Genomic DNA, 12,632 nt, shown 5'->3' on the forward strand with positions numbered 1-12,632 from the left:
CGTCCTTGGTGTGGGAGGAAAGAAGAAGTCGTGAAACACCAAAAAGCCCTCCAAATAGTTAAAATTCACAGGAGCCCATGGCTTATTAACATACATCAGAAGCACCATCTCAGTCTTAAATTCTGATCATTTAGCTAGAAGCTAATGCTAGGAACAGCAAGATTATCTTGAAATGTTCTTGATGAATGCATTATCTTTTCATTCTACAAAAATGAAAGAAAGGGAAATAACTTTAGATGAAATCAAATGAGAAGTGGCACAGTAGACAGTTACAGCTCCTCAGGAAGAAAAAGAGAGATGTTATCTGTCTTGTAAAGATATTTTAGACAACTTTCGAGAAGTGGGCTACGTACAACTAACTTGCTCTATTGATTATGCTGGATTGGATATATGGCACTCTCAGGGGTTAAGACAGATACGAACATTAAAACTGCTTTATGGGAAAGTTACTGTCTGTATGTAATAGGCTGCTTTAAATATTAACTTTCTATATTCATATTTTAATATCCAAAAGACAGTCTATTTTACAGATAAGTGACCTGTAAATTTCCATCACAAAAAATAAATACTCTCTACTGAATTTATTTTCTGGAAGAACAAAATTCAAGAAAGGACTTTTGGAGAAAAAAAAACATGTGTTGATTAAAAATTAATGGAGAAGGGAAAGGGAGTGTTTTCTTCATCTAGGCATCCAAGATAAATATAAAATGAAGAACTGGAACAAAGAAAGACCGTGTGGCTTATGTGGGGCTTTTCTTTAATTAACCCTTTAATTTTCCTGGTGATTGTAGATTTACGGGCAGTTGTAAGAGATAAGACAATGGTCCCGTGTCCCCTTTGACCAGTTCCTCAAATGGGTAACATCTTGCAAAACCACAGTTCAATGATACACGTGTTTTGTATTTAAAAAAAAAAAATTTTCTGGAATGCTAACAGTTTACTCAGAAGCAAATGTTACACTTTAATAATAAAAAACAACCACAGAGAAGTATTGTGTTTTTCCTCTATTATATTAGCAAATACACAGAAGAGCAATTTAAAAAATGGATTTACTTCAAAGTATGGGTTCTTACACCCATGAACACACACCCGTAATACTTGTCAAGGCTCCTAAAAAAGCACTTAAGCCTGGGGCTCATTTTCGGAGAAGGCTGCAAAAGGGGTCAGGACCTGGGTATTTTTAAAAAGCCCTTCAGGGAGTTTGGATGTTTCCTTCTGGTTGACTCTCTGATTTTAGGTCAACTGGGGAACTTTGGGTTTTCTGGGCCAGGCTTCTGGGGTGTAGGGAGCTTTTCTTGCAGATTTACTAGGAGTAGTGAAGAACTTGGCCTCTGATTTTTGGGAGTCTGGTGTGGGTCCTTTTTCCCCAATGAAGAATTTCTGTCTTTCTCTCCCTCTTCTTTGATTCTTGGCTTCTTCCTGGGCCTTTACCTAGGGTCTTGGGCTCTGCAGCTTCTGAGGTCGCCAAACCTGGGAAGGCCTTTCTCTTCCCATGAGCTCAGTTGGAACCAGGACTGAATTTTGGAGACTTTCCTGTGGCATGTTTTTGCATGCTGCTGGTACCAGCAGAGGGATTTCATCTTTGGACTTTTCTGGCACTTGGCGCTTTTCCTCTGGTGGCAACTTTCTCCTCACACTCTGAGGTCTCTTCTTTCCTCAGCCGAGATTCCTTTGCTGGAACACCACTAGATGTAGGTCTACCTCATCTTTACTTAGGGCTGATGATATGTGTGTTTTTCTAAACTGATGGTAGCCAGGTTCCCTATCGATACTATTCACCGGGGGTAGTATCGATCCTAACCCTTAATTTAGACCCAGCACCCTGCATTATATGTATACTGCTGTTCAGTTGAATTTATAGGATCCATGCATAATAGACAAAGCAACTGAATCTTCATTTCTCCAAAATACCGGAAAATTCATGAATTCCTTTGGCATTTTAAGAACTACAGAATGAAAGAAGTTTCTAGGTTTGTGCTTATTTAAAAAAAAGAAAGAAAGAAAACGAAGAAGAAAAACAACACAGTGATTTCTGCACCCAAGTTTCTAAACCACCATACACTGAAACTTAGGAGAACAGAAAAACCATTCCAAGTTCTTGTTTAAAACTGCACATACGTGGTTGTCACTTTTTAGAAAACGGTCCTGGAGAATCATCTTAGATTATTTGAGATATAGTCTCTCCAGGATGATGTCACGAATTTACAGTAAGTACAGTTTGAGAAGTAACGGGGATTTATTTCTGCTTCTCAGAAAGGTGTGCTTCTTCTGAAATTTCTGAGACAGACGTGCTCACATTCGGACGGCTGCGCTCTAAGCCCAGGCGCACACCCTCACAGATACGCTACAAGTTGCGGATCACTCCAGGAAGTCAGCACAGTGACAGAGATTGATAATCAGCTCCTGGAAGACCAAGGTCATGAATCAACTTGCATCGAGTGAACCCCACACTCATCTAAAACCTGTCATTGGAGATACCAAGCTGAAAGCTGTCACTGAAACGTGTTATCTTTGCAGAAGGCTGTCAAGCGTCGCAAGTCACGTAGAGAACTGCATCGGAGGGCCCAGAGAATTGCCTTTGGCAGGCTTCCGGAATGTGGCACTGAGGTGGCACTCAGCTCTGAGATCTGATTACACCCAGTATGGCAACGCTCCTGTCCACCACATTCAGATCGTCGGGGGAGTTAATATTCCCATCATGGTTCTCCAAAGGATGCTCACATTGGAAATATAAAGCAGGACCACTGGTAGAGAGACTCTGAATTGTAACAATAAATGTACAATCTACGCTGGAGAACAGAGGAAGTGGTGAAAAAGTGTGTACAGATGACCCCACCAGTCACACATTTTTCCGAGCAGCTACCCGGATGGACGACTCAAGGTACAGGAGAGGGTAGCCTGCGATGAGGCAAGAAGGAGAACTGATTACGAAAACACTACGAAGAAGAGCCCAAAGTCAGGAATCATGGTGCTGACTGAGCGAGAAGCAATTCTATGAACAAACCAGGCCAATCCAAAGCAATCAGCCATGAACAATCTCAGATAAATGTTTGTTTGGAGAAAGAAAATGGATCCTCCCAAAGTAGTCCATGCAGGCACTAGGTTAAAAGAAAAGGGAACTCTGAGGCACAGCTGGTTGAGTACCAACTCTTGGTGTCAGCTCAGGTCTAATCTCGAGGTTGTGAGATCAAACCCCACGTTCAGCTCCACACTCAAAGTGGAGTCTGCTTGGGTTTCTCTCCCCCTCTCCCCCTGCACCCCTCCCCCCACTGTTCCAGGCTCTGGGAGCTCTCTAGCTCTTTCTAAAACAAACAAACAAACAAACAAACAAATAAATAAATAAATAAATAAATTTAAAGCACACACACACAAAAAAAGAAAGAAAGAAAGGGAAAAGGAAAAAGAAAAAGAAAAAGGCAGCTCTGTGACCCATAAAAAGAATGAAACCAAAGGGCTGACAGTGAAGTCATTTCAGCCCAGTGTGGGGGCTGTGGCCAGCCAAGGCTCTTGAAAGGGAATACTAAGAGTGGTTTGTAGTGACATCCTTGGTTACAAAGGGATCATTTCAAAAAAGAGAGAGAGAAAGAGAGCAAGTTTGTTTTAATGGGTTAGAGTTGTAAGAGTTAAAAAATAAGATATGAAAAATATATTTAGTACCAATAAAAACCCAGGTAGCACGAGGCACAGATATAACATAACACCCCTGTGTTTATTTTCAGATCAGACAGTGGAGCACAGCAAGGCACTAATTCTATGGACAATCCGAAACTGATAATTGCGTAGTGAGTGATTAAGAGGGAGGCAGCTCTTTGTTTCAGCAAAGGTGAAAATATGATGTTCTATATTCATAAATTTCAAAAGAAAAGTGAGGGTGATGGGAGTAAAGAAAAGCAGAAGAATCAAGTTGCCGGCCTGATCTCTACAAGGACGAGAATGTGTTCCTCCGTGCTCTAACATAATAGGAAGTATTAAAGCAAAACCTCGAGGATGTAAGAATTTCACTTCCACCTGTGCATTTGGCACAGAGCTGTCCAACAGAACTTTCTGCAATGATAGATGGCACTCTATCTGCTCTGCCTCCCTATGGTAACTACTGGCCATACGTGGCTACCAAGCATTTGAAATGCGGCTAGTACAATACTACCCATGATCTACAAATTCAATGAAATCCCTATCAAAATTCTAAGGGCATTTTTCAAAAAAAAAAAAACAGTAAAAACATTCCTAAAACTTCTACAGAACCACAAAAGACCCTGAAGAGTCAAAGGAGTCCTGAGAAAGAAGAATGAAGCTGGAGGCATTTCAAAGTATGCTACAAAGCTATAGTAACCAAAACAGGGTGATAGTGGCATAAAAACAGACACAGACCAATGAACAGAATCTAGAGCCCAGAAATAAATCCACACATATACAATATACAATCAGCAAATATTTGACATGAGAGCCAAGAACACTCAATGGGGAAGGGTAGTCTGTCTCTTCCATAAATGGTGCTGGGAAAGCTAAATATTCACATGCAAAAGAATGAAGTTGGACTCCTACCTTACATCACTCCCAAAAATTAACTTGAAATGAATTAAAGACTTAAATGTGTGACCTGAAACCATAAAACTCCTAGAAGAAAACATGGGGTAAAAGCTCCTAGATATTGGTCTTAGCAATGGTTTTTTGGACATCCAAAGCACAAGCAACACAAGCAAAAACAAACAAGTGAGACCATATTGAACTAAAAAGCTTCTTTCTCCACAACAAAAGAAACAATTTAAAAAATGGAAAGAAAAAAATATTTGCAAACTATACATATGATAAAGATTTTAATGCCCAAAATACATAAAGAACTCATGCAATGTAGGAACAAAAAACAACAAAAACCCACTGTGAAATCCAAAAAACAAAACAACTAAATAACCCTGGTTAAAAGTTGGCAAAAGACCATAGGCATTTTTCCAAAGACACATGAAGAGCCAACAGGTACATGGGAGGTGCTCCAGGTCACAAAGCATCAGGGAAATGCAAATCAAAACCACAATGAGATACCACCTCACACCTGTGAGAATGGCTATTATCAAGAAGACAAGAGATAAAAAGTATTAGTAAGGATGTGGAGAAAAGGGAACCTTGTACACTGTTGGTGGAAATGGAAATTGATGCAGCTGCTACAGAAGAGAATAGGGCAGTTCCTCAAAACACGAAAAACACAACTACCATAAGATCCAGCAGTTCTACTTCTGGGTATGTATCCAAAGGAAATGACATCACTATCTTGAGGAGACAGGTGCACCCCCATGTTCACGCCACCATTATTCACAATAGCCGAGATACAGAACAACCTGAGTGCCCGTTGACTGATGACCAGACAAAGAAAATATATATTGGAATATTAGTCAGCCATAAAAAAGAAAGAAATCCTGCCATTCGTGATGACCTGGTGGACCTTAAAGGCATCATACTCAGTTAAGTAAGTCAGACAAAGACAAATACTCTATGTTCTCACTTACATGTGGAATCTAAAAAGGCCGAACTTATAGAAACAGAGTAGAATGGTAGCTGCCAGGGGCTGAAGCAGCAGTAAACGGGAAGACGGGATCAAAGGATATAAAGCTCCATTTTAAGAGAAGTAAGTTCTGGGGATGTCCATCATGGGGACTAGAATCACGACACCTTATCGCATACTTCAAAGCTGCTAAGAAAGTATGTCTTAAATGTTCTCACCAAAAGATAGGGAGGGAGGGAGGCCTCAGGGAGGGAAAAAGGAGGAAACCGAGGATGTGAAGGGATGGGAGTGTTAACCAACTTAATTATGGTAATCACTTGGCAATATAAACATGTCTCAAATCATCACATTATTGATATTAAACTTACCTATGTTAAATACAAGTCAAGCGACCTCCCCCCCAAAAAACCCGCACAAAGATCTGAATGTGTATCTTCTGCTTTCAAACATTGCACATAAATGACCTAACAAAGTCGGGGGGAGAAAAACCAAAAAAGATATGTGGCGATTACAACTGAGGGAGTTAACGTTAATCTTACTTACTGACTTAATGGTTAAATTTTAATAGCCCCACGGGGCTAGTGGCCACCATAATGGGTAGAGCAGATTTCTGAAAGTCCATTCTATATACACTTTACATATATGGATTTGCTAAATCCTTACAACCCTATGAGGCTGATATTATTTTATTATGCACCGTTATTGTATTTCTAAAATCTGAGGCACAGAGTGGTTAAGTAATTTGCCCCAAAATCACACAGCTCCTAGAGCAAGTGGCTGCTTCTCGAACCAAGAGCTGATTCCAAAACTCTCACTCAGCTATATGTTCCTCATAGCAACATGCACTACTTAAGGAGCAAATCATGGGTAAGGTAAATACTAGAGACATCCAAAAATATTTTGCATTGATTTGCTGACTAGTAAAAAAGTCATCGTCTACCTGTTTTCCCTGTGTTTTTCATCCAGGTTTTGTTAGAAGACTCATTGTCGAAGCCTTCAAGTTGCAGTTCCTGGTACTCTTCGCCGACCCGTGCATGCTGGTCTAAAATGTCTATGGGAGACTGGTGACGACCCCCACAGCTGACACTAGACGTGACCCAGTGCTCAGGACCATAGGCACCTGTTAAAAGAAAACAATACTTCAATCCTCATGACTCAAGGGTTAGGGATGGAATGAACAGGACATAGGAAGCCAACCACTGATCTCTGAAAGTACATTCCCCCCACATTTCCACTCCCAAAATGTCAGTCCGTTGAAAACTATGGATCCAAGCCATTTGCTTGATAGGGCGATAAGATTTAAGAAAAGACATGTTCCTTAAGATAGTTCTGCTTCTTGATTTGTAATCAAACATTTGCTACTTTATCCATAATCAGATTAAGAAAGCTGAGCAGAAGGGCTGTCAGAGTTGTTCACATTTTTAAAAAATTCTAAGTAAGTCTTCCAAAATAAGCAAGGCATTTATTCACAAGAAAACACCTTCCTCTGTTCAGCATGTTTTGCTATCACCAATGCTATACCCAAACACGACTTTCTTATTAGCTGCTAGGCGTCTGTGAGCTGGAAAAAGAAAAAATTGAAAATTAAAGGCAACATAACATGGTACGAGAGTCATTACAAATAATGGGGCAATGAGGCAGGGTTTTCCTTTGGTTAATCGTGGAAGATTTTTCAGTTTGGCCAGAATTTGTAAATGTGTGTCTTCAGGCACACCTCACCTTTCCAATCCCTCCTTGGCAGAGGAGATGGGGGTATAAAGGTACCTTTAGACTGAATGCAGTTCTCATATAAACACAGGCTTTTGGGGGGATATATGAAGCAGGAATAAAAGAGAATGCAACAGTAGTGCAGAACCCTACCGGGTAACAAGCAGGCCTTGGCAGAGAAAACAGACTGCACCCACCTGTCTGCACTACTGGGACATGAAATAATCTGAGGGTCAAGTCTATTAAGTTGATAACAGGCTCCGAGATTTTTCTGCACCCACCCTTTAACCTTCTTGACATGACAAAGCAGGAGTGGTCCGTTGAAAGGAAACACACTTTGCTAGAGAGATTAACATGCATCTCTTTTTAAGAATTTGATATGAAATAAGTCTAAACTTTACAATTTTTAGGTTTCCCAACTAATAAAGTATAATGTGTGTATATACATATATGTACCTATAGAGCCCTAGATTTTATAGCTTTAGATTTCTTCACATAACAGATAGAAGAAGATGAATGGCCAAAGTGACCTGAAGAGACCAACCCAGCAACAAGCAGTACCTCACTCTATACCTAGCCTTGTGTGATGGAGGAGTAGAGACCCTGTAAGTCTCCCTGCTGCTGAATCAAAGCCCACACACCTGTGCCCAACCCAAGGCTATGCTCGCACAGGCCATGAATGTCCCCAACGCCCTAACCCTATACAGCTCATAGCTGATGTGAACAATGGTCCCATGAAAAAAGAGACAACCACAGAACATCTTTTCAGGCATGGAAATGGAAGTGTCAAGGCTGCAAAGCAACTGATGTGACCCCCTAAAAATGATGCATATTCTTGCTGTCTATCTGGCAAATAACCTGGCTTTCTTCCATGCCTGGGTCATTTTCCCTAATTCTCATCCCAAACAGTAAGATAAAAGAGACTATCAGAAAGAACACGCTCACTGCTTGGCAAAGATTTAGCAACCTCAGGGCACTTTTCAAAATCATTTACAAGTGTCATAAGGCTTTCTAGAAAAAGTTCACATCACCATTTTCTTGACTGTAAGACTCCTTACTGAAAGAAGAAACATCGAGGGCTTTTCACTCATGTTTCTTCACCTCTTGGTCAAATTCCCTAAGACTCTGATGAGTCATAAAGGAACAGAGTGTGCATTTGCATATATTCTAGGCAAACTTTATTTTCATCTTGCATCATTACATGTGAAGGAAAAAAGGAGCGAAAAAGGGACATAGGGAACGGCTCCATTTTTCCTGTGCATTCTTTAAATGTTCTTCCAGATAAAGTGATTGTTGATGTGTCTCATGAGCCTGTATGTTCAAATGATGGAAACTAATGTTTTATATTATTTTTTAAAAGATTTTTGTTTATTTGTCAGATAGAGAGAGAGAGAACGTGTGCATGAACAGGGGGAGTGGCAGGCAGAGGCAGAGGGAGAAGCAGGCTCCCCGCTTAGCAGGGGGCCCGATGTGGGACTCAATCCCAGGACTCCAGGATTATGACCTGAGCCAAAGGCAGATGTTTAACCCACTGAGCCGCCCAGGCGTCCCAAGATTTTATTTATTTATTTGACAGAGAGAGAGCGAGGGCGCGAGCGCACAGAGACAAGCAGGGGGAGCCGCAGGGCTGGGCTCCATTCCAGGACTCTGGCATTATGACCTGAGCCAAAGGCAGGTGCTTAATCGACTGAGACACCAAGGCACCCCTGGTAACTACTGTTTTAATATCGTGTGTGTGTGTGTGTGTGTGTGTGTGTGTGTGTGTGTAATGACTTTTAGAAACTCACTGGTATGATAAAATTATACTCAATGGGGAAAAAATGCACAGTAAAATAAATCCAAGCATGTATGACTCCAAAGAAATAAGAATGCAAGCTGTCATTTGTAAAAACACAGACACCTCGTAATTATCCTACTAATAAAGAAAAGTACTCTGCAACCTCTGCAAAGTACTTTCCATTCATATTATTTCTCAAAACCTTCTAGACATGGATGAAATATAATTTAGCACTCTATACAAATATAATCAGGGTTCGTACCAGTGGGATTCATTTATTCACTGGTAACAATCTGAAGATTTCAGCCGACTACATGCTTGCTTTCACACTTCTACCCAATGTACATTCAAGTGCAATTTTAATTGAAACTGATCTTCCACTTCAGATTTTAAATTAATTTTTCTTTGGAGTGCTTCATGCTCCAGACACCCTTGCCTTGCAAAAACCCCTATGTCATTAGTGGAGGAAATAGAACACTTTTCCAAGCTTGGAGGTATTGATTACCTATTCTCACATAGAAGCACCACCGCCATTCCACACTGTATAAATCTCTTCAGTGTTAAGACACTTTATAAAGCACTGAGAATTATATCATTAATCATTTGCAGCTGTACAACCTCACAGTATTGAATACTTTGTTTTTCAGAAGTTTGAATAAATGCTTTTAAGTAAAAAACATGACACAAAATAAAGACCGTGGTTAACTTAAACGTAGTTTTGCGGAGAAAACCAATCAGCAAGAAGCCTTCCGCCCTCAGGTAGGACATTACCCGTCTAAAATAAGAAGAAAAGTCTTTTGCTCTTGTTTCTCCTTACTGATTCTTTCTTAGAATGAGCAGAAGATGTGCAACTGGCAGCTGGACCCATTTTCAACAGCTCACCAACATGGCGACCTACTATACAAGGCTACCTTCTCAAAAGGGGCAGGGTGGCGCGGGAGGGTAGAAACCACGGGGCAGTTGGGCTGCCAAAAGTAGTTTACCATTCACTTGTTGAGAGTCTTGTGGGAATGAGATCTTAATGGAGACACACCGCCAACATATATGAAGCAAGAGAATCTAACAGTGGCAGTCGAATCTTACTCAACCCGTGATGAATGAAAAGTACTGTCTTCTTAGTGACTTCCATGAATGCATTTAAAATTCCTGCCTATTAGTGACTTCCATGAATGCATTTAAAATTCCTGCCTAAAGGTTTGATGTCATCGTAAATACACACTTGTTGGGGAGGTTTCCATGAGGCATGCACAAGGGTCATGTACCATCCTGGCAATGGGCGCCTGTGTTCCTTGGGACATCCTATCACTAATGTAATTTGTCGTTTATTCTTTAATGTCTGTCTTCCTCATTAGTTTAGGACTCTCTGAGAATAGGTTCCTTCTCTGTCTTGTTCAGCATTATTCCTATGCCTAGCACAGGGCCCTACCTACGGTGTGCTAATATATATTTTGGGGCACAAATACATGAATTAGAAGACGAGATTAAGGGGTGCCTCGGTGGCAGTTGTTAAGCGTCTGCCTTCGGCTCAGGGATTGTTCCCGGTGTTCTGGGATCGAGCCCCACATCAGGCTCCTCCACTAGGAGCCTGCTTCTTTCTCTCCCACTCCCCCTGCTTGTGTTCCCTCTCTTGCTGGCTGTCTCTCTCTGTCAAATAAATAAATAAAATCTTAAAAAAAAAAAAGACGAGATTAAAGAATTGCATAGTTGTGTCTTCTACTGACACTACGGTACTATTTTGGTTTTAATTTTATACTTCTGCCTGCTGACTTCTTACTAAGTCTTCCTGACTCCTTTGGTCTCAAAAGTCAGGATGTCAACCTCCTTCATTTCATCACTAATAGGTTAAATTAGTCTGAATGCGGAGAAGGTAAAATAGGCTAGAGATATAGAATGTGGATGATGGAATTTGTGTGCAAATTTAACAACCCCTCCAAAGGTAATTAAAGTTTTTTAAAGAAAGGAATGTGACAGAACTTGGCTTTCAATGCCCTTAGTGAAGCATGATTATTTTTAAGGCTCTTATTTTTTCTATGCTTTAACAGAGTTCTCTATTGAAAGAAGGTCAGTTAAAGAGCAAAAACAGTCTTGTTAATCAGTTCATCACTATAGACATTTTTTTTAAAGATTTTATTTATTTACTTGACAGCGAGACAGACAGCAGCGAGAGAGGGAACACAAGCAGGGGGAGCGGGAGGAAGAAGCAGGCTCCCAGCAGAGGAGCCCGATGCAGGGCTCGATCCCAGGACTCTGGGATCACACCCTGAGCCAAAGGCAGATGCTTAACAACTGAGCTACCCAGGCGCCCCAACCGTAGACATTTAAATATGGACTTGACACCTGCTTAGTAACAGGCACACTTGTTATGAAATGGGTGCCAGCAGGTGGAGCTGCCACGGTTTCCCTGGGGTTCCCTCGGACAACTGAAGCTGCTGGAGGCTCAGTTTGCTCATCTGTACAATGGGGAAAAGTTAGCGGTGCCCACATCAAAGACTAGTTTTGAGGATTATATCAGATAAGCAATGGAAAGTACTTTAAGAAGTGCCCAACAATGGGGCGCCTGGGTGGTTCAGTCAGTTACGCATCTGCCTTCACCTAAGGTCATGACTTGGGATCTTGGGATCAAGTTCCACATTGGGCTCTCTGCTCAGTGGGGAGTCTGTTTCTCCCTCTCACTCTCCCTTTGTTCTCTCTCTCTCTCTCAAATAAATAAATAAATAAAATCTTAAAAAAAAAAAAAAAAGATGCGCCCAACAATGAAAACTCAGTAAATGGTGGCTATTCCTACTGCCACTGCTTTTGTGTCATAAAAACGTGCAGCAGGCCCTCAAGAACTTGACTACCTAATGAAGGAAACAAATGTGCAGTCCACTCAAGGGCTCAGGTAGGTGGATGCAAGCATTTTGTGATACACAGAGAGAGAGGAGGCAGGACTTTGAAGGTGAGATTTCAGGGGAGTCACTCCTTGAAATGCTGAGAAGTGTACTGGGGCCTGGTGCTTCTCACTTTGGAGAACGAGAGTCGAAAGCACAGCTGATCCTCCAGGAAGTGGAGCTTAATCCCATCACCAGCTGGACTTAGTGCCTAGCTTTCAAAGAACAGACAAGGCAAAGGGAAAAAGCAACTTCCCAGGGGAGAAGCCTGGTAATCCCACCTTCACCAGGAGGTGACAGTTACCATCACCTGTGATGCCATGGACCATCACGCACATCTTGACAGATGTGGCAATAAGAAGGGTGCATCACCTCTGTGGGGTTCTTTCTAAAAATAAATCGTCTCTGTCTCATCATGAAGAAAACATCAAACAAACCCAAACTGAGGAACATTCTATGAAACACTTGGCTGATCCTCAAAAATGTCAAGGTCATGACCAACCAGGAAAGACTGAAAATTGGTCATAAAACAATGAAGACTAAGGAATGGTGACCAAAAAAAAAAAAAAAAAAAAAACCAAAAAACAAAAAAAAGCATGGTGGTATTCTAGATTGAGTAGCAGAGCCAAACATGGAAATGAGTGGGAAAACTCATGAGCTCTGAATGAAGTTGAGTCAGTTCATGGTAATACACCCATGTTTGTTTCCTGGTTGTTCTCTGTCTGTACAGTCATTTTCCTGTGGTTACTCCGAATGAAGAAATAGTTATGAAACTGCTCAGAAG

The 12,632-nt window shown here is 41.1% G+C and overlaps 1 protein-coding gene across 7 annotated transcripts in view; it reads right to left on the reverse strand.

Moving 5' to 3' along the window:
• Positions 1-12,632, reverse strand: part of PTPRG (protein tyrosine phosphatase receptor type G) — a 684,348-nt gene that overhangs the window by 281,434 nt on the left and 390,282 nt on the right. For all 7 annotated transcript variants that reach the window (XM_045807508.2, XM_045807506.2, XM_045807511.2 and 4 more), the window contains one exon: positions 6,435-6,614. In XM_045807508.2, coding sequence (XP_045663464.2) covers positions 6,435-6,614 — 180 coding nt within the window. The remainder of the gene's footprint in view (positions 1-6,434; positions 6,615-12,632) is intronic.

This window comes from Ursus americanus, chromosome 14 (genome assembly GCF_024610735.1).
Source record: "Ursus americanus isolate L20-20 chromosome 14, mUrsAme1.1.p, whole genome shotgun sequence".
Taxonomy (NCBI): Eukaryota; Metazoa; Chordata; class Mammalia; order Carnivora; family Ursidae; genus Ursus; species Ursus americanus.